Source organism: Myiozetetes cayanensis, unplaced genomic scaffold (assembly GCF_022539395.1).
Source record: "Myiozetetes cayanensis isolate MyiCay16 unplaced genomic scaffold, myiCay2020 scf2-11, whole genome shotgun sequence".
Classification (NCBI taxonomy): Eukaryota; Metazoa; Chordata; class Aves; order Passeriformes; family Tyrannidae; genus Myiozetetes; species Myiozetetes cayanensis.
Window position 1 is genome coordinate 71,476,965 of NW_026087411.1, and position 22,611 is coordinate 71,499,575.

The window sequence follows — 22,611 nt, forward strand, 5'->3', positions numbered from 1 at the left end:
TCATGTTTTGTATGTATCATGCTTTGATATCTTATGTTTGTGCCTCAGACAAAATATCCTCTTCCTTCCAGTATCCCAACCCCTGTGCACAACTTCCTCAGTCTTGGAGAAAAGGAGGATAGCATGCTCTGAAAGGGTGTACTTACTGCTCTGCTGAAGAGGTAATACCCACCCCTTAAGACAAAGTAGTCCCACTGCAGGCCTCTGCCTTTGAGCTACTTATGCTTTTTGCTTGTCAACACGCAATGTTTAAAATCCTTCAGCAAAATCTGATCTGATTTGACACCACTTAGGTTTAATGGTGTTGCTATTCACTTAAATGCTACATAGGTTTAGCAATAAAGTGTACTGTAATGTTGGGTTTAGATGTAAACAGATGAAATCTGGAAGGTTCAGAAGATGGCGGCTCCATAACTTAAATAACCAAATTACAGGTTTCTTAAGACAACCATCTTAAATTATCAAGCTGTCATCTATGTGTCCATAGGTAGGATTTGAAATGTAGGAATGACATGATTAGTAGCCAAAATAAATTTAAAAAAACCCAAACAAACAAAAAAAATCAACAACCAACAAAACACCAAAAAAAACCCCCAAAACCAAAAAACAATGCTGTACTGCTCCACACGGCAAATCCATGATCCCCATAATTTAAAGTCAGTTTTCTCTGTATGCTGCAACACAGCTGGTGAGTGCCAAAGCTTGGCTCCGAGTCCCCAGCAGGTACCCATTACAGATGGTACCTACATGTGTGGAGGCTGCTGAGCAGACTTTGATGTCTGCCGGATCTCTCATACACGTGCTCGCTGCAGACACACGTTTACTCCCATTCGCTTCCTTCCTCAGCTTCCCTCTCTAAATCCTGCTAGCCACTTTTGTTTTGATTAGAACTGGGCTTGCCTGGTCCCCAGCAGAAGTCAAAGACAGCAAGGCTTTAACAGCATACTCTGCATAAAGACTTCTATAGTCCGAAACAGGTATTGCTATGTCATGTTTTAACAATAAGGAACAATGCAATACTGATCCCTCTTGCTTGCCTAGAACTTCCAGTTATCCTGAACAATTAGCTTTTTACATGCTCCCAATAATATAGAAATGGAAAAGGTATGCTAGATGAATGAATGCATCCTTGCAAAAGCATGGGATTACATGTGTTCACAATTCAACATTGAGTGTGTAACACGCCATGCCCAACTGTGTCCTAGAAAAAGTAATTCAACTGTGCCTAAAATACTAGAGATTCAAAGAACAGACATCTGATTCATCATCAAAAGGGATGGTTGGTCAAGTAAAGGAAAAGACTTTTCAGATGCAGCTTATATGTCTTATTTTCCATTTATTCTTCTGTTTACAGTCATAATAGTCTCACTACTTTTTCCTCTTTCTTTTGTTGAAGGTACTTGAAATAATAAGAGCAAAATTTATAGTATACAATGATAGTCCAGTGCAGAAGAACTCAATGAAAGAAAAAAGACATCCATTTTTATCACATCTTGTAGTAACCGTAACTTGTAGGAACAGTAATAAAGTTCAGATGAAAGTGAAAAATTTCAAGCCAACTATGTTCCTTTTAATGAGAAAACAAAATACACCAGCTCCTAAATGCTGCTCCTCCCTTCCTTCCTCTCCCCATCTCATAAAAGAGGATCCCAAAGAAGGATTGTGTTTAAGGTTCCAGTTCAGAAACCCCTTAATGTGGTAAGAATTTTGAACTACAGAGCCAGGTCCCAATAAACATAATCTAAACCGAACAATCCATCCCAGCCTGAAAGACCACATTACTGAGAAAGAGAAATTTACAATCATCGATATTCACATACATGTATTTAATTGCATCTGTTTACACTCAGCACCCTACCCTTCATTATCATCTCTAACATCTGGGCTTCACACTAAGCAAAGGAAAAGGGACATGTTTCTAACTTAGTCTGTACAGAGTGTGTGCAAAAAAGAATACACAGCATTTTTGCCTTACTGCCAGCCTCCAAAGAAGTTGTACATATCCAACTTGTGTGTACAACATCGAATATGCAAAAAAAATACAACAAAGATCACCCTTTTCTGATTTTATGAGAGCTTCAGCTCTTCTTAGTTCTTTGCACTGAAGACCTTTTTCCACGTGCACCACAAAATGTTTCACTCACTTCACCTCTCCAGTCTGTTTTACCCTTTGAGAAACAGATCTTTTTCTAAAATTTAACAAGATCCCCTCACACATAACTATGTCCAGAATTCACATCAAAAAGAGAAACCAAGCTGTATTATTCATTCCATGGTAACCTACTACGAGTACAAATGACAGTACTGAGCCAAATTCAGTAAGGTGCACATTCCTTGGAATTAATAGTGTTACAAAGGACTAACACTGCTACTCTTCTTCTTTTTTTTTTTTTTTTTTTTTTTCCAAAACAAACAGAGGACCAGAAAACGACAGAAAAAGACAGACAGAGAAAGGCAGAAAAATAAAAAGATGGGAACAATGGACTAGGCACATTGCTGCATTGGTCATGGCTTGTGTTTGAAAAATTAAATGTTTTTTAGGACTTGTAATTTTTATATGACCCTGAACGACTCAAACACATGACTTTAAGATTTAAGCTGTTTCAGAATAAAGCTAAAAAGGACAAGAATGTAGACGTTTGCAAGTGTATGCAATTACACTGTAGACACACAGATGCACATATATAATGGCTGACGTGTTTCTACCTTAAATAACACATCCAGCTCATTACCAGAAGGGCAACAACAATCTGAAGGTAGTTCAGAAAAGATCAATCCAAATGATTAACGCCAATGGAGGGACTTAAAAGGCAGAGTTAAAAACTCAATACTGAAGCTGTTTCGTGAACGGTACTTTTGCTGGGTGAAAGGGGAGAGAAGTCTGAACAAAAGCACTGTCCTCTAAAAATACATTAATATATACAATTAGTAAAGCACTAACTTTAGAAAAACATGGCTATAATCTGCTCACAACCGAGAAGAAACTAAAAGAAGAGAGCAAAATTATTTATTACAAGCTCGAAAGTCTAGGTATAGTGAACTTAAACTATTACAGAAATTTTGACTTTATTAAAATACAGTAAGTTTTTGCTCATAGCAAGATCTCATAAACTGGGCATAACCTCACCAAGAAAAGGTAAGATAAAAAAGTAAAAATACTGCAGCAGGGCTCAAGCTAGCTTTGACAGGACTTGACCAAGTAAACCAGAAGCTTCTTTCCCTGCTTAGACTGCCTGATTCTATAAAATGATACTAGTAGCTACAAACACTGCAGAATGAGTGAATGCATACAACACTCTATGCACACAAATAAATGATGAAGTGATTTCAAAGCAGTTTTGAACAGCAATATTGTGCTTCAACAGATTAATAAACTAACATATTTGCCTTGAAAAGGCCCTTTCACAGGACTAAATTTTTCAAATTAATGAAACTAATAGGAATAGGGTCCAATAACTATTCAGGCAACAGACTGTCTTGTACAACCAGCACTGTTAAATAACATTACAGATTTTTATGCTCAGGCTGCTACTGTTACCACTAGTCAGCTAACACAAAGCATTCTATATAGCAATATTAATTATCTAAAATGTACTCTCAAACACAAAGACAGCATTTCTTCCCATTACATTAAACAGAAAACTTCTGCTTCTGATTGATGGAAAGAAGATTCATGTCACCATGAAGTTTATATATATATATGTCTTAGATTTAACCAGAAAGAAAAAGGTGAAAAATGTATTTTCTTTGTTGTAAGGGCAATCCACTGCAGAATACTAATAACTTCACTCTGCAAGACATATCTCTAAGTAAACTCAAATGACTGAAGCACACAGTTTATGTGTAATGAAACATGATAGTTTTCACTGCATTTTACACTGTGGTATGTCTTGGAAAACCAGGGGTTTGGATAATTTGTAATTATTAAACTGGAATAATCAAACTTGTATAACATTTTCTTCTTGTCCCCTCCTTTAGGGGACACAACTGAATAGCAACTTCCAAATTTACTCTTACTTTATTATTTTCTATGACTATTTTCCATTATGAAACTGCACACCTTGTCTAGTATTACTTAAATGTATCAGGTTATCATGCAGTTCAACACTTCTCTATTTCCACAGCTCTAAGAATATCTTTGTTTCCAAATGTGTTTTTTATTAACAACACTGCTATGTTTCAAATGTTTTTCTACTATTTGAGAAGCAAAAAAATTACATACATTAACACAAAATTACATTAAGGGAGTTATCTTTAAAGTATATTTATAAAACTCTAAAGAGAAATTTCACAACTTAAAGAGATACAAAGAAGGGAAGAAAGGGGGAAAAGGAGAAAGGCTGATATTTCTTTGAGAAGTACTTCATGCATTCAGTTTTAAAGAGAAAAAGCAGCAGCAAACGGGGCACCTCATATGCCAGTACAAAGCAGGAAGTATAGGAATTCAGTAAGTTCACTATTGGATTCTACACTATGTACATAATTCCAAATGCAAGCAGCTATATAGAAGTGCAGGCCCTTAGGTGCAGGGCACATGCAAGGCAAGATCAGAAATTCACTCTACCACCCACCACAAGGAATCATGCCCCAGCAACAGTTTCTTTAGAAGATTCTGCCACCCTTTTATTAACCTAATCAAAGGTGTATGCTTTCAAAAACCCTGGTGGAAAGTTACCATAAAATAAAGCCAGGCCACCAAATGCAACATTAAAAGGGATTCACTATATAACCATGGAACACCGCCCTGCCCCGTCATTGCAAACGTCATAGAAAATGGACAACCACGTAAAAAGATGCATTTTTGCCTCTCTAACATGGCCCTAGCCAAACCCAAAATGGTCTCTTTACCTGATACTTTTCTTCTGTTCTGTGATCACAGAGAAGACGGGTGAAATTCAAAATAACATTGTTCCAACTGGACTTACAGAAGGACCAGGGGAGGTCTACACACTCCTCCTTCACAAGCCATGGTACAGACCTCGGGAAAAGTTCCTTTATCATTTTGTACCTATTTTGCATCTGAAAATCCTTTGCGTGAAGACATTCATACCAGTTTCCACGTTCTAAACACAAAACCATCCACGCTGTTGTGCTTAAAAATAAAACCAAGGACCACCCTTTCTTCTCCCTTCAGCCTTACAGAGACGCTGCTTTTGGTCCGAATCCTCAATCGTTACCTTCCCCCCCCCACCCCCAGAAAGGAATAATTAAAAATCAACCAACCAAACCACATCCACGCTTCAGAGTATCACCACGGGGATGCTCTCAGGTCTGAATTACTACAAAATAACGCTATAATTATGTCTTAATTTCACTAACTAATCTCAGATGAGCTTTTAAAAAGTAATTCGGGGTTTATAAGTAAACCCTTTAGAACTACTCAAATGTTATTTGAATGAATCCCGACATTTATTTATCCTTTTCCCAACTTAATTTTAAACAGTTTCCAAGGAAAGGCTTATCTGCTTCTGATCAGTCTGGTGACAAATGATAAACCTTAAAAAGTGTGACATTTGAAAATAAATAAAAACCACAGGAGACGTTTCTAACCAAGGAGAAAGATACGAGGAAACATTATCTCTTTACACAAATCTCCAGCCACAGAGACTAAGTACAATCTAACGACCTTATTTACTCAAATTGTAACGCTGCCAACAAACCAACTACCTAAGGCAACTTTTTAATTACAGATGTTCCTAAATACCTAAAAAAAAATAGGTTACTTCACATGAAACCAGAGCCCCACTGAACTCAACCAAATGTGGCAGGCTGAGATGGAAGACAAAAATGGGCCTTACTTGGTGTACAAAGACATCAACTGGAGACTCCAAGGGGCTTCCCTCTCTGTTGCTCATGGAGATGAACCCGAATCCCATTCTCACATTGAACCATTTGCAATGGCCGGTTCCGTGCAAAACCTGGGATTCCTCCTCTTCTTCCTGCTCCGGCAACTTCCCGGGCTCGTCTCCACCTTTACTCGCCCCTGCTGAGGAAGAGGGAAAGGCGGAGGGGGGTGTGTGTAAAGGGTGGGGGGAAGGGGGTAAAAAAGAAGGAAGAATGGGACAAGATGCAAAGCAAAGAGTTAAATTCTGGTAACATCCTTTTGCCGCTGTATAAAGGAGTTACTACAAACGGAACAGGGGGGGAAAAACGGGAGAACAGAACAAAATCAAAAAAAAAACCGACAAAAAGTGCATATTTTCCCTAAATCCTAAAATAAAAACCCTTCTCCCCAAAACACGTAAAAAAAATAAAATCACCGGAGGTTACAGAGAGGAAACACTGCGCACGGAGGCTCTCGCTCTCTCTGTGCCCAAGGCAGCCCACGTTTCTGTACATACGTGTATTTTTCCATTTAACTCCATCTTTCAGCCACATTACAGCACGGAACGCGATACTTTACTTGAATATTGCTGGTTTAAGACCGATCCCATTTCTCAACAGAAATTCTCAGCCCAATTAGTCTCTCCTCGCAAGGCGCAGGACCGGGGGGGCGAGGGGGGAGGTCGGCCGAGGAGGGGTGGAGGAGAGAGAATAAGCAAAATTGGGTAGATTGCACAATTGGTTATTGCACATGCAGCGCCGAAACCACTATTTTCCAACGTGTATCCATCCCTCCTTGGAATAAACTTTCGATTAAAGTTGGGACAGGTGTACGGCCGTTTTCTCATCCCACCACTGCAACTGTGCTTAATCAAACAGGAACAATTCAAACAATAGCCCCCTGAAAGCTTTTCAAGTTGTGAATCGGTGTGGGCGGTACGGAACAGTTTCTGAGCTGGGTAACAATGGGTTTGGAGAAAGCCCCCTTGCGCGAGCTGCTAAAAAAGGGTAATGCATAGTTGGGTTAAAAGCGGGTGGGGGGAGGGGAGGGGGGAGAGGGGGGGAGAGCGAGCGAGCGAAATTCATAGTAAAACAATAGAAAAAGAAAATTAACCTTCGGCCATGTTGCCCCACGGGCCCTCTGCTCCAAACTCGTGAGATGAAAACTTTCCCTGTGGATCGAAGTGGTCTTCTGCATTAATCTAACATCCTGATTTTGAACGATCGCAAATTTAGCTCGCATGGTCTAATGTGCTTTCCCTCTTTTGATTTTTCCCCGTCTCTCTCGCTCCGTTTCTGGCCCCCTGCGCACACGTGACTCGGTCAATTACATGCTTTCTTGCTACTAATTTCACATCGGATCCTTAAGGGGTTGGCAGGAGGCAGGAGCAGCCAATCGCCATTTCAACCAGCTTGACACACCAAAATAATTTATGAATGAACAAGAAATTTTCAACACGGCGCTTTTTTTTTTTTTTTTTTTCTCCCCTCCTTCCTTTTCGGACAGCTAATCTGCACGCTTCTTTACGGGAAACAGAGATGACGTATTATTCTGGGGTTTCTGCCCCCACCCCCCGCGTGCATGCACAAATCCATAGGAAGATCCGCGTGTTTCCAGATACAGCCCACTGAACAGCAGCTACACGCAGGGGCGGCCGTGCGGAGGAGATTATGGGGGTATCTGTGCCCACTGCAGGCGGGGTCCGCGTACGCACACGAAGGCGAGATGCTCACGGATGAGGGACACACGTGTGTACAGACGCGGACGGGGTACGCCGGGAGGCATCTGTGTCACCCTCTGCACGAAACGTGGGCAGATGCATAACCGGATCGTTACTAATTTCGCATTCAAATTAAAAGCGCGCCGGAAACGCGATATCACCTTAATATGGCCCAGAATGTGCGGAGGTTTAGCGTTTCAAAACATTTCTGAAGGGGGGATGGGGCGAGGAATTGTACTTCACAGGTTTCTCCGCCATCTCTTTCCGGGGGAGGGGATGTGATTAATGACTTCCTAAATAAGAGACCAGTTTTCAAGCCGAGAATTGGAGTGAACCTCAATCAGCAGTTGGGAGAGGACTGTCAGAGAAAAGGATTTACTGGAGGAGGGCGGAAAAAAAAAAACAACCCCAGAAAAACCCTTGGAAGAAGAAGACAAAGCGGGGAGAAATAACGCTGATCAGGGACTGCTGTTTTAAGTTTTCACTGCCAGCGGGAGAGGGGATCCAATTCGGAAAAGAAGCGTGTGATGTGTGAAGGGCTTGGTCACAGCCCCTTTGCAAAGGCACTCCCCTTCCGTGCTCACAGGTACACAGCAATCGCCCTGCCCTGTAGCTTCTCCCGTTGCTGTATTCACCCCCAAATGCTCTTAAAATATTTTTATAGACGTCAGAGTAAACAGACTAATTAGGTGAGAATTCGTTTTATTTTCCATCTGTTCATCCTCGTTAGTGTAAAGGTAGAGATGAAAGTATTCTGTCCTCATCACCACCTACTCGCATATAACCTCGCATTAGATCCAGCATTATATATGTTAAAAACGTTGCCCATACCTATTTAAAACCTGGGCTCAATGACTTATTAGCCCGCTCCCTCCTCCCCCCCCCCCCGGCATTCTGTCTTATCCCAAGGACACACAAACAAAAGCCAAAGCAACAAACCGATCCGTGCAGAACCTGAATGCAAGGGGCTTATGCATTTGCAAAGCACTTGCTGTTGTTTGGGAAGTGGCGTCGATCAGTCTGCCCAATTAAGGGGAACGCCTTTGCCCCCGTGGGCCTGTTTACTCCTTTTGTTGCCTTTCAGGAAAGCGTCAATTCCCCCCCCCCCCAGCGCCTCATTTCTGTGTGAAACACCAAGGTGGAGGCTCCGTGTGATCGTTTGCAAGAAAGAAGTGAGGGTGGGCAAGAGTGTACAAATACAAGCAGCCTGGCAAATGGAGCAGAAGCTTTAAATCCTGAAATTCCTTTGCAGTCGTCAACCGTAAATTTCCTATAGGTTATTTCAACAGTGAGGTCGACTTCCTACACTGACCTGCCTTACGCATTCGTGCAACATACCGCTGCTTTTGGCTTGTAACCTCCCTTCCCCCCTTACAATAGCGATTATTTTACAGTATTATATCAGTAATTTTATATGCTTGGATCTTATGACCTGGACGGTATGCAGTATATACATGTACGAGATTTTAACACACGTGAAACCCCAGCTATGAACGTGAAATTAAGGTTACCGGAAGAAAACAATGTTTACACCACGTATTTGAAATGCCCAAGAGTACATTTCTTGTGGCACAAGGGCACGTTTATAAAATAATAGTCCTCTCTGCCCTTCCCTTCGAAAAGACAGAAAATATCCTCTTTAATACCGTTTTAAAAGTATTTACTTTAAAAGCCTGATTTATTTTAACGAAATTTGGTATTAAAAAATCTTTAGAGGCTAAAATACTGGTTAAACAGACACAAACGAGTTAATGGGAGTTCATTAAATGGACAAAGTGTCTTGTTAGCAAATTCCAGTGAGAAAAAAAATCAGTACGTGTTCTTCGATGAATAAAGACTACAAAACTAAATAAATAAAAGAATGTAAATATATTGGTTGCAAATTATTTCTTACGTTGCAAAATAAGTGCAGATTTTGTAAACTGGAGGGAGGGTGGGATTTGCAATAGGTCTTTACTGAGATTTTCAGGCCTCCAGTATTAGTGGAATTAAGGTTGGGGTCACTGGACTGGTCACTGGTGTCAGATGTTATCGACTCATTCATTTCCTGCAAGGGACATCAGCCTTTCAAGTTTTGTGGAAGGTAGAGAGCTGTTGCCAGCTGAGAACTCTCCAGGAAAAAGACAGAAAGAAAAAAAAAAAAGGAAAACTTAAAAAAAAACCCCTCACACCAAAAAACCACCGAAAAACCAAAAACAACAACCCACTAACACCCTTCCAAAATTCATTCCCAAAGAAGAGGAGGAAAGAGGACAAATAGGGAAAAAACCCTACAGAACAAGCCAGTTTGAGGAGAAATTAGTTTAATGATAACAGTTGACCTATTAAAAAAATATTTCTATCCTTACATTTCGCTAAATATATGCTAATTTTGATAAAAACAATTATAGGAAGCTGGAATAATTGTCTTTCTAACCCTAACCACCACCACCCCCCAAAGAAAGGAAAACCTTCAACTCAAAAAAAGAAAAAAGGGGGGGGGGAATCCCCCAAAATAAAATAAGGGGGGGGGGGAAAGAGAGAGAAAAAACCCTACAAAAATCCAAACAGATCATGGAGCTGCGAGCATTTGAAACGAAACGTGTGATTTACACTTGAAAGAAGAACTCGGGATGCTGCCACCACTTCCCATTTCAAAGCGCGGCCAGCGCTCCTCGTCGACGGGCAGGCAGGAGGAGCAGGGACGGCGCCGGGGCGCCCCTGCCCCCTCTCCTCCACTGCCCGGGCTTGGCTGCTCGGCGCCGCCCCGCCGATGTTGGACGGAGTTTTTCTTACACGGTTTCTATCGACACCGGCTCTTCCTGGCGCGGGAGCCGAGGGGTGCCTTTCCCGTCACTCCCCATGGCCAGGACTCCGTGCCGGCGCTGAGCTGTTCCCGCCAAAATCCTCTCACCTACAGTGTGGGCGCCAAAGCCGCCTTCCCTTTCCGCCGACGTGCAGCGCCCGGGCGAGGGCGGGGGTTGCCAGGGGCCCGGCGGGCTTCCCTGCCGGCAGCGGCTGTACCGCTCGGGGGGGAGGGCAGAGAGGGCAAGCCGCTTCCTCCGCTCCTCGCTCTCCGGGGCGCCCTGGAGGGTGAAAGTCGGGCGCCCACTGGCGCGGGGGCTCGGGTGTCCAGCGGCCGCGCTCCGTCAGCGCCACAGAAGCGGCGGGTCTGTCCCCGTAAACCTCCCATAGCGCCGGGCTTTGCCTCTGGGCTTTTGCTTAACGCTTCCAGAAAATGTGGCTCTTTCCCAGCGGGGCCGTCGTGGCGTGCCTTTCTGCGCCTTTGGGAGAGCAGCGTAGGACGTGCGATAAACACCCCCACCTTCCGCCTTGCCCTGACCGGGTTTATTGCCCTCTGTATTAATCCCGCGGATTATTATTAGGAAACGTGAAGGTTTGTTTTGGTTTTGGGTGTTTTTTTTTTGGGGGGGGGGGAGGTGTCTGATTTTTTTAACGAAGGACAGCGCCGACTCAACTGCGTGCTGCCAAGGGCTCAGGTCTACCAGGGACGGGATTTGCTCGACGTGCGACTGCGGGATGTGAAGTTACGGGTTTTATAGCGGCGCCCTTCGCACCGCTCAGCTGTTTTACGGAAATGCCGTTTCAGAGCGCAGCAGGCGCCTCTCTCCCTTCGCCCGCAGTTCTTTGGCTGTCCAGGCGCCCTTGTCCGGTCACACCTAAGACGGGCGAGAACGGCAGCCCGGAGCCCGCCTCTGCTCCTTTACGGGAACAGGGCAGCCGTCGCCAGGGGATCGCGCCGCCGTTCGCAGGCGGCGCTGCTCGAACTGACGGCTGGAGCGCGGTTTCAAACACGAGCTTTACGAGCATTTTTTGTTGAAACGAAACAGCGGCGGCTGTAAGCGTCTCGCAGGTCCGCCCTGCCGTCCGTGGATCTCTGCTGGCAATCCCGGCGGTCTGCTGGGGAGACTTAGAAAATATTGGGAATTGCTGTGATCTCGCGTGTGATCCGCGGGCAGGAGGACGCGGCAGGGACTCAATCGGAGCGCTCGGGTACAGGATGTGGTCTCACGTACATTACCCGTCTCTCAGCTGCGGATTTGCAACTGATAGCGGCCGCTTCCCCGGCGGATTTAAGGAGGCTCTGGCCAGTCGTCGCGGTAGACCGTCCGACAGGGCTAACGCCCCGCAGGGAGGACCAGCCCTCGCGGAGGAACCGGCCGCACGGCCCGCTCTCACTGGTTCGCCTCCCACCAGGTAGGTGCAAAGCCGTGAGTGGGCGGATCTGTGCCTCAGGCACTTTCGCTCCAGCCCCTCTCCTCCCCTGTGACAGCCCCCGTGACGGGGGGCTTCGTGTGCCTACCCCAGTGGGGAGCGCATCCTCCCCGACAGGCAACTGCCCAGGCGCTCTCGCCTGTGCCCGCCCGGCGGTGACGGGGGCTCTCCTCACCGCACCGCACAGGCAACACCCGGCCTCTGCCATCGCCCGCCCCGGCTATCTGTCTCCCGGCGCCGTGCGGGAGCCGGGACGAGCGGATCCCTCGGGCGCGCAGCGCCCTCCGCGGGAAGCCCCCGCCCCAGCATGCGCCGGCCCGGGCGGGCACGGAGAGTGCCAGGGTTGGGGGCTGGACAGGCAGGCTGGAAAGGCAGTGGGGCTGAAAGGGCGGGTGGGCAGGAATGCTGAGATGTCGCGATGGGAGGAGGCTGCGTGGCGGTAACGTGACAGCGGCACGACAGTAACGCGAGGAGTAGGTTTTAGCGACTGAGATGTGTGCGCCTACTGGCACGTCTGTGGCGGTGGTGGTCCTGCAGCGCTCATGCAAACCTGTGGACTCCCACAGCTTGCGACAGGTATCTGAGGTGGGCTTACTGTAAATAAACTTTCCTTACGTAATTGTTTATTTGTCTTGCAGAAGCAGAACACTCGAACTGCATCAAAGAAGAACTCTGGAGCCTGTGCACGAAATTAGCGAGTCTTCCCACTCCCACCCAATACTTATGTTCATCAAAGCCAGCGGGACAGAAGTGCTGCAGTACCTCAGTTTTACAGATACAGTCAGCCATGTAAGATGCTACAGAGAAGACTGACCTGAGCATGAGGAGACCTTCTTGAATGACCTCATCGTCTTCTGAGGAACCTAAAATCAGAGAGCTGGAGTCAGTACTGTGTACACTGTACCAGAGTACCATATTTAATTACCTCTTCTCCAGTTTAACAGCTCATTAGGAATGCCAGGGCATTGACTCTATGACGTGACCTATAAACTTACTCTTTGAGACTTACCTAGCTCATCAAAACCACAATGAGATAACCAAGGTATAAGATAAAAAATCAGCCACTGTTTTTTTTTTTCCTAGCACCAGTAAAGGCATTGCCCCTTTCACTGGTCTCTTATGAAGGCCATGCAGTTGATGACAACAGAGGGAAAAAACACAGATTTGCAGAATATTTGAAGGTGTTTTGTTTTCTTCATCAATAATTAATTGCAATAGGTAACCTAAGAACTAGTGACTTGTGTTTACTATGCTTAAATTGTACATACCAAGCAATGAAGTATTCATACCTTGTGTATGATTAAGGAAAAAAAACCAAACAATAAAATAATTCTAAGGATTCTTTCATGGTCTAAATTCTAACTCAATGCCAATTTATGAATATCAACGGAAAAATGCTTTCAATTATGTCAGTGATAAAACTTCATCATATGTAATGGTATTAAATTCTAGGTCTTAATCTGAACAAAACCAGTCAGTCATACAAATACAGATGTGTGACTTGACTGAAACTTCATGGAAGGTCTACCTTAGGTCTACTTCAGAAAGGCCTAGTTAATTTCACAGAATGCTAATAAAAATATAATGCAGAAAAAAAGCATTGCAGATGGCAGGAAGCATGAAGAAAAATACCTTGGTTTTGCAATAAGTTTGTTATGCTGCCCAGTTTGTTTACCGAAATGAAAGATGGGTAGATAAGAGCATGCACAAACTCACCTGCCACAAGCCTGTCCTCTTGTCACCCTCTACTGTCTTTTTGAATAATCTATCTTAATTAAACCCCACCAAAACCAATTATCAACCTGTTTAGATATAATCTCTACTTTTGTCTTCTTTCCAATTTAAGAGCACATCCAGTTACCCTGCTCTCTTACTAAAAAAAAAAAAAAAAATAAAAAAAAAATCAGATAACCTACTAGGAGTGAGCAAAGTAAGAACAAGAATGACCAAAGTCAAATGAAAACCAAATTTCTCTTTTAACTTCTTTGCCCCTACAGTAAGTTATCCTCAATCCTTTCCAACACCAGAAATCAGAAAACAGGGTAGTAGAATCTTTCTTTTCAGTGCAACAACACTGGCAAGCCGATTTTGTTCCTCTCTTTTTGTAATAATTAAGTTTTCCACTGGAATTGTGTGGACTTCTGCCACGTTTTAAACCTAGCTCTGCTTTTACACTTTCAAGCTCTGAAGCCCAATCTCTTGTATCTGTTTCTTTGTTCTGCCAACCTGTGGCTATGTGGCTTTTGTGTCTTTCAGATTTACTTGCATTATTTATGCAACATAATGAAATATGCAAGCATAGAGTAAAGGATCTGTTCTTGGCTTTGGCACGTAGCCTGCTTCAGTTTATGAAGGGATTAAAAATAAGTATTTGGAGAGTAGTGTCGGGACTAAAAGCAGGGAAGTACAGTTCTTAAAAATTGTAGCAGAAAACAGTACAAGTTCAAGTAATTCTTGTTTCCAGTACTGTCATTTCATAACACATTTGTAAGCATCGCATGTTTTAGAGGGTCAAACAAATATAACAGATCATTAAGCAGAAAAAATGCATTTTTTTAATAGTTATTACAAAAAGCTTCCTAATGTGGTACCCAAAACTTGGCTTAAAGGATATTAGTGTAGAAAAGCCTGGGCATTTCAATTCTGGGAACTCATTTAAACAGATAATTTAAACGAAAAACTATTTTGGCATGTATTTTGCTGCATCCTACTGAAAGAGGTAAATTCCATTTAAATGGAATCAGGTTTGGGCTCTGAAATAGCTCATGGTGAACTCTCTCCTGTGCCTCCTTATGCTGTACAAACCACAAAAATATTCTGGCATTTTAGTTCTGAAACTATCTCGGTATTTACATGAACTTTGTAACTGCAAATAAATAAATAAATGCTGTTTAGGAATTTTGCACTAGACAGCAAAGTGTTTTTAGATAAAAAGTCCCTTCCTCAGAAAGCAACCCTTATTTTAACTAGGCATTCACAGCATGTGGAAGGATACTGGAACAGTAGGCACAAAAGTAATGCAACAGAACACCATATGGAAATATTGCTGGATAGAAAATACAATGAAAAGTGTAGTATCAGTTAAAGGCACACTGATAAACACCCAACAAAGGTAATAACCTTCTGTTACAGGTGGCATGTTCTGTAATTCAGTTTATGTAGTGTATTTTTTGACAACTTATTGGTCAGTAAAAAATAACAGCAAGCTTGTATATATTTTAAAAGAATTCTCTTAGCTATGGATAGTTTTGAATTCATTAGCTTAAGTAAGTTTGCTGCCAAAGGATTTAGAAATACAATTTGCTTGGAAGAAAGTAAAGCAGGCATATATAGTTACTCCTTTCAAGTTATATTCTTTCTTCCAAAAGTAAGTTGAAAAAAAAAATTCAACTGTTAAACCTGTTTCTTTCACAGTCAGGAGTACCAAGGGAGTGATTTCTTCCACAGAGTAAAGCCAACAGTACTTTTTTAAGGAATGCTAGATAATATAAGTAGGATTAGAGTGCAGGAAAACTAGAAAACAAACCCCACCAAAACTTTATTGTATACCAAACAAGTAAGATAGTGATGCAAAGGAATAGGGGAAAACATTCCAATGTTAAGAGGATCTCTTTTAGTTAACTCAGCAGGAGTGAAGACTTAAATGGATGAATGTTGCAAAGCGTATACACAAAATTTTAAAACTCTGTGTACAGAACCCAAGTATAGAGCATAAAACATCAGTTTTTAAAATATATACACACACTAGTCAGATAAAATTAATCTTACTCTGATTTACCGTTCTTGACTGCTGGTAGAAGCACTATGCACACAGTATTTTGATTTAAAACACCACAACTGAGTGTAGTCTTACACTCTGAATTAACTTGTTTTACCCCTATTCCTCAATGTGCATTTCTGAATAATGGATGTCTTCCTGAGATGGTTTTATTGTATAAACTCTCTTTTTCCCCTTTTCATTTAATTCAGTAAAATATAGTTAGTTTGAAATACATAAATAAGAAAACTTAAGATTTCCTGAAAATATATACTCAGGTATCAATGTCCTTACATAATTACAGGGGGAAAAAAGTTGAAAGCTCTCACAATTTTCTTCTTACTCTAGCTATAATTTACTTTGCTGTTCTTCCATACTTCTGTTTTTATATAATTATTTTTCTAGCAAGTGAAGATGAAAGCAGTGTCTACTAGATGACAAAATATTTAAATAATGCTGACTTAAGAAAATTAACTGAACAACTAGTAAATTAAAATTTAGTCTTTCTTTGCTAAGTTTACACACTTTTGTCACTGAATTGAAGGAAGGTAATTACAGCTTCAAGTAAATAAAACAGCTAGGCAATAGCCCAGGTATGATTTTTTCCCTATAAAAAAGAGTCTATGCATATCTTAGTTTTTAAGAAATGAAGTACACATTTTTGTAGACCAAACATCCAGTTATGTACACCTTTTAACTATGTGTAAAATGCCATTTGACTATAGTGAGAAGATAACAAAGAAAGGTAAAATGCGCTTCCACCACTGTTATGAATCTGATTCTTTTGGCCAATAAAAAGGAGTAATAAACTCCACCATATCCAAATGTGAGCTAATGAAAGCCTGACAACTATAAGGTCAGAGTTTCTCCTCAAAATTAAATGCTATTATTATATTGACAATTGCTTTAGCATTAGAAACTAACTAGGATCTATGTAGTTTAAAACTTTAATAATACATACTAAAGGAAAATGCTGAACAAGAATATTTTTGTTTTAAGGACTGAAATTACTATATAATTCTGATATTTAGTGTATTTGATTTAGTAAAATCTGCAATTTCTTACAGTCTTTGAATATATATATAGAACAACTATCATAACTATTTAATTAAAAAGAAATGAAAAACAAATGTTTCAAACAATATTTTGTGATTCAAATATGAACTTTTTAAATACACAATTTAAAAATGAAACATATTATCCTCAACTACTGTTTTTCTACTTTCATATTCAAAATATTTTGTTCCCCGTTTACTGTTAACAGGTGCTTGAAATTGGCTTGAAATTGGCTTGAAATTGCCACACACTGATTTGCTATACAGCAAATGAAACAAAAAACTACCTTGTAAACTTGTTATATGTTTTCAGATGGATTTTTCTTTGTATTTTACACAAATTAGTATCAGTACCTTGTGAGGAAAAAACCTTAAAAGCCACAATTCTCAAATCATAGATAGATCAAAATATTTTTCAGAGCTTGATCATTGATTTATTTTGTAATTGCATATTCCTGTGAGAAACTATAGAGAATAAGATTTTATTTCCCCCCTTGATAAGTACTTGCAAACAAAACAATGTCAAATGAAGTGCTGTAAAGATACATGTCAGAGGCCAAATTAAGAAGGAGACATTATCAACATTAAGTTGAATTAAATAGTTAAATCTTCAAAGAAAAATGTGTGGGTTTTTTTCCAGTCATCCTGGTTACACTAAATCGAATTTGTATTGTTCACATTCAATATAGAGATGTTACATCATCCCCTCAAAAGCAATGGCACTACAAGTTTTATTTTTAAAAAGATATTATTATATAATTTTTATTTGCTTTTATTTATTTGCTGAACTGATTTGTTCAGACCTCCTTTCTGAGATGTTTTACATTAATACTTGTTTTGATGGAATTCACACACCTTTCACATATCTTTTCCTTTGCACAGAATTTTTGTTTTATTTGCATGTGCTATTTACCTACAAAACACAGAATCTTCTTTCTTCATTTTGGTTTGGGTTTTTTTTGTCACTGAATTATTACTTGAGAGCACTAATAAAGATGGAGTTTTTTTATCAGTTGCAGTTTCTAACATGCTTATCAAATTCTGATATGGATATTGTCTATTAAAATAAACATTACAGAAGCTAAACAGCAGGTAAGTGTCTGTATTTTAAACACCAATATTCACTTTCCTAGAAGTATGGATAGTATGAGGCACATCTTTCTCATTTCAACTGGAGTGGACATCAGTCCTGAACGTCATGCCTTCTGAACAGTCACTGTTTAAAACAACCAAAGTAATGCAATGGTCATTTTTTATAAACTTTAGTGCAGATAGGTCATTAATTTAAACTAGGGGGAAAAAGAGTTAACAGCAACATCATTGATACATAATTAAAATTTCACAATCTCTAAAATAAAAGATGAAAACCTTCAAAATCAATGCACACATCAGTAGCTGAATTAGGTACAGGAGATACAGTATCTGAAAGAAAAGCAGAAACGTAATGTGTGATACAAAATTATTAGTGAGTGCACAAATTTTAACAACTGAATTTCTGGAGTTAGTCTTGAGTGTTGCATTACTGCATGTGGTCTAAATATGTATCAAATGTTACTTATAGAATATTTGTTACATACCTTTAGAATATTTATGAAAGCCTGGTTTAGTCTAAATGTGATATTATTAATAGAAACATTGAAGCAATCTCTTCAATTTGTTAAAACCCCTGAACTTTAGACATTGCATGTAATAAAATGATAATCACATACACATAGTAGCTCTACAGTCAGGTTTTAGGTCTATATAATTACTGCATATTGACACACATAATGCTGGAGACTGGAAGTGGGATTGGGGAAAGTGGTTTGCTAGAAATAATAAGTATGTGCACAGATGCCAAAATGAATGGACCTGCAGTTTAACTTTATTGAAATAACCATATGGATGATCAGGAGTTTTTTAGTTTTTTTTTTTTACTAAAATCACTGACAAAGCAGAAAATGGTTACACATTCCTCTTATTTCTCAAGTGCTAATAATAAATACAGAATTGCAGATTTTTAAATGTTAATTTAAGAAACGTTATTTTAATGCTTAAATTTAAAACAGACCCATTTTTATATCAGTAACAGTAGCACAAATAATTCCATAATTTAGCTACATTCAAGAAAATAGGGAATTTTGTAAAACTACCTCTTTCCCTGTTAAAATTGACTAGTTAAATATTACAGTCCTCACTTTTCTGTATAATTAAGCTTTTGTTCAACCATGAAAAAAACTAGAAACTGATTGCTTGAAAATGAGCTGCATGACCTTTGTCCTGGTTTGTCACCTCTGACCTTTAATTTCAAGACTCTGCATATCAATTCATTCTATTTTTAGAAGCAGAATGTATATTTTTAAAATTGTTATCCTCCCATACAAAACACGTCATGTTGGTTTTGCCTTTATTTTTTTTTAGCCTCTACTCATCACACTAGAGGACCATATTTGCTTTTTATTGTGCAACTGCATTCAAAACACCCAGTGTGCAATTACAGAAAATGAAAATTTGTCTCTCCAATGAAAAAAAGCATTTTAATTTTTTTATGTACTAGAGAGGCTGAAGCACATTAATGTGAATTTTGAAAAAAATAATCTACTAGATTGCACACCTTTCTAAATTTAACTGTTTATTCTTAAAGAGACAAAGAAAGGAGAAAACCTCATGCCTGTGTTTGCATTGCTGCTAATGGATATCCACTTTTTTCCTGAACTTTCCATGTACCACGAGTGGTTATTATTTCATTCTCACTGATGACACGTTGTTTTGACACTCGCTTTCAGAATGTCCTTCCATAAACTGAACCTGTGCTTAAAAACAGCAAATGCCAAGTTCCTGTCTAGTTGCTGGTTTCAGTTGCACTTCCATTTCATATAGGTAACATAACACTTCCCAAGTTCGCTGCAAAAAAAAATCTGTGTTGGTGGAAGGGCTCGTGTTCTGAAGGAGGAAGCACTGTAGTATTTGTCATTGATTTTGCTGCCAGCATTCGATACCAGAGCGATACAGTGTATTACATAAAGGCTGTGGGTGAAAGCACTACCCTGCCGTGACCTCCGGGCGCTGAAGCAGCCGGGAGCCGCCCAGGCGGACACAGGATGGGACAGGACGGCGGTCCGGGCTCCGCCGGGAATAACATGGCCGCGGGGTTCAGCACCGCGGACAGCGCCGCGCCGCCGGAGCAGGGGCCGTGCCCGCCGTCCCGGGCGCCCCGCAGGTCACGGCGCTGCAGGGCCGGGACCCCTCGGGCCGCACGACCACCCTGCAGAGCTTCGCCCGGCGACGCGGGGCGCTCGGCTCCCCGCCCAGGGGAAAATGGTTCCTTTGGAAACTGCCTCCCGCCCCAGCCCCTGCTCGGAGCGACGCGTGGTGCCCCTCGCCCGTCCGCCCCAGGATCGCGCTGCGCACCGCGGGCTTCGGCTGCAGGTCAAACAAAAAGCTGCCACGGAGGTACAAAACAGGGAAAGAAGAGGAACAAATGGTTTAATGGCTTGGGCTTCAAAATTCGCTTCTGTGCTTGGGGATGCAACGTGAAACGCTGTGTGTGACCTACAACTGCATCCTGCGAATGGCCTAGACTGCAGCTGTTCAGGCCTAAGAGGGGGAGCGTTTGGGGTTTCCTTCTTCATTTACTTATCACCATTTTCCCTCTCATGAAATTCTGAGCACACAACAGCTCATACATTTTGAGATTAAAAAAAAAAAACTTTTGATAAAACTGAGACAGCAGCACATGCCCTTTACAGAATATATTTTAAAATAATCAGAGTAGAAGAGAGTTATTTTTGTCATAAACACACAGGCAGACTTTCTAGTACCGCTGCATTTTTGTAACTACTGCATGGGACAAACATCACCCATAATCACTTTTTTGCCATTACATACATGATTCATTTGACTACAGCATAGGAAACTTGACTTCCTGGCATATTAATAATTAAGGTCATAATTTAATTCAATATTGATTCTTACTACTGTATACCAAGGAGAAAAAAAAGAAATCATCATCCTCTAAACAACTATAGCTTAGCTGTATAAGTAATTTTCCAAACAAATGTTTCAGTTATTATCTCCTCTGAACCATTAAGGGTTTTTTGTGTGTGTTTTAAAAAATAAATAATCTGTAGTTTTGTAAAGCAAAGCATACAAGTATCAATCTAACAGTAAGCATGCACTATTGCATTTCAGTACAATGCTATATCCAAACATCATTAAAACTATACACAACTATATTTACATGAACTATGACCAAATTTAGCTATAATTATTTTCTTAGTATATTCATGACAGGACACTTCTCTGTACTTGCAATTATTAATACTGTTTCCATGCAAGACATGAAATTCTAAACTAGGTTATTAGATGGGGTAAAAAACCTCAGCCCTGTGTATGGCCTATTTAAAAAGAACACCACTACCAGTTACATAAAGAAAAAGTGTCAAGCCTGTAAACAAATTGTTGTGGTGTGCACTACTGTTTTGTCCCATCACTACAAGATCATCACACATCATTTACTCACCATCACTAACAAGCTAAGAACTAGTAAGAGAGGAACAAGTAAATGAATCAAATCTCTTTAGATAATATGTTTATCAGATTATAATGGATAATTCCCTCGCGTTAAAGCTAAAGGAAAACCCACAGTTTTCAAATTTATCTAGATACGCCAGTTTCATATTTTTTGTGGCAGCTTGGGCAAAACATTTTGCGTGCATTACTGCTGTTTGCTTATTTTTAGATTAATTTAGCCATTCGCTAGGTGGTTATCTGACCCGCTGTACGGTTTACGCAGTAACACCACAGCCGCATGGAGCTGCCGGCGGTCAGATACGGTCGCTCCCCCCAGAGCGCGGAGCCGGGGGATGCCGCTGCCGTGCCCCCACCGGGGCGGCGAGCGCCCAAACGGACCCCAACGCCGCTCCCCGCGGGCGCGCAACCGGACACGGAGGTACGAAGCGTGTTGGAGGCACGTCGGCACTTTATTTGTTCTCCCCCGCGCTGCGTCCCGCACCGTGCCCGACACCTCAGAACCAGCCGCGGGGCTCCGTGCCACACTCCCCCGGAGAGCCCGCCCGCCCTCTGCCCGGCGGGGCCGCTCCCGCGCGGGTCCCCGGCGCTGTCCCCGCAGCCCCGGCATGGGCGGGCAGCGCCCGGCCGCGACCCCGCGGCGCGGCGGGAGCCATCCAAGATGGCGGCCCCGCCGCCACTCGCGTTAAACCCCCCGCACCGCGCACACGGCGCCGCGCGTGACACGCGGCCCCCGCCCGCCCCGCCGGTGTTACCGCCGGCCGGCCGAGCCCCGCGCCCGCCGGGCGCGCGCCGTCGCCGCCCCATCCTCCGCTCCCCGGCCGCCTCGGGGCGGACGCGCCGCCCGGCGGCTCTTGTCCCGCCGTCCGTCCGCTCTCCTCGCCCGGCCTTCCCTTCCGCCGGGCCGCGGACGCCCCGCGCCGCTCCTCACCCGCCCCGCCCGGCCGCGGCGGCTCGCCGGGCGGTCACCGCCATCCGGCGGCGGCTGTCGGCGGGGCGCGGGCCGCCCCCTGGCGTCGGGCTGCAGCACCGTCCCTGCAGCTGGTCCCTCGGCCCCGGCCGCCGCCGGCTCTCAGCGGGGCGCTGCGCCCCGCGCCCCGCTGAGCGCGGGGGGCGGCTTCGACCCTTCCCCGTTCCTCTACCGCGGCTGCCGTCGTCGCTCGCGTCTAAGGTGCGGCGCGGCCCGGCGCCCCCTTCCCCCGTCCCGGCGGCTGGGGCGCTGCCGGCCGGGGGCGGGCCGGGCGGGCTGGCGGGCAGCGCGGCCGGCGGAGGAGGGGCGCGGCGGCGAAGGCAGAAAGGTGCGAACCCGGAAGTACACCCGCCCCGCCGCCGCCCGCAGGGAGCACCCGCGCCCGCACACACAACAATGCGGCGCCGCTCCGCCTCCGCCCAGCCCAACTTTTCCTCCGGTACCGGAGGAACCTGCCGGCCGCCCCCTCCCCGCGGCCGCCCGCCGGCGCCCCGGCAGGTGCGGCGCCGGTGGGAGGGGGAGACCCGCGAAGGGGGAGGTGAAGGGAGCTCGCTTACCTCC

General features: G+C 43.0%; 1 protein-coding gene across 2 annotated transcripts in view; it reads right to left on the reverse strand.

The window, feature by feature from the left end:
• LIN28B (lin-28 homolog B) overlaps positions 1 to 13,037 on the reverse strand; it is an 88,102-nt gene extending 75,065 nt beyond the window's left edge. The window contains exons 1-2 of one of the 2 annotated variants that reach the window (XM_050316274.1): positions 12,574 to 13,037; positions 5,799 to 5,986 (exon numbers count right to left, since the gene is read on the reverse strand). In XM_050316274.1, the coding sequence (XP_050172231.1) occupies positions 5,799 to 5,986; positions 12,574 to 12,607 (222 nt within the window). In that variant the 5' untranslated portion in view covers positions 12,608 to 13,037. The remainder of the gene's footprint in view (positions 1 to 5,798; positions 5,987 to 12,573) is intronic. The other variant, XM_050316275.1, reaches the window with a different exon arrangement.
• Between the last annotated feature and the right edge of the window lie 9,574 nt (positions 13,038 to 22,611).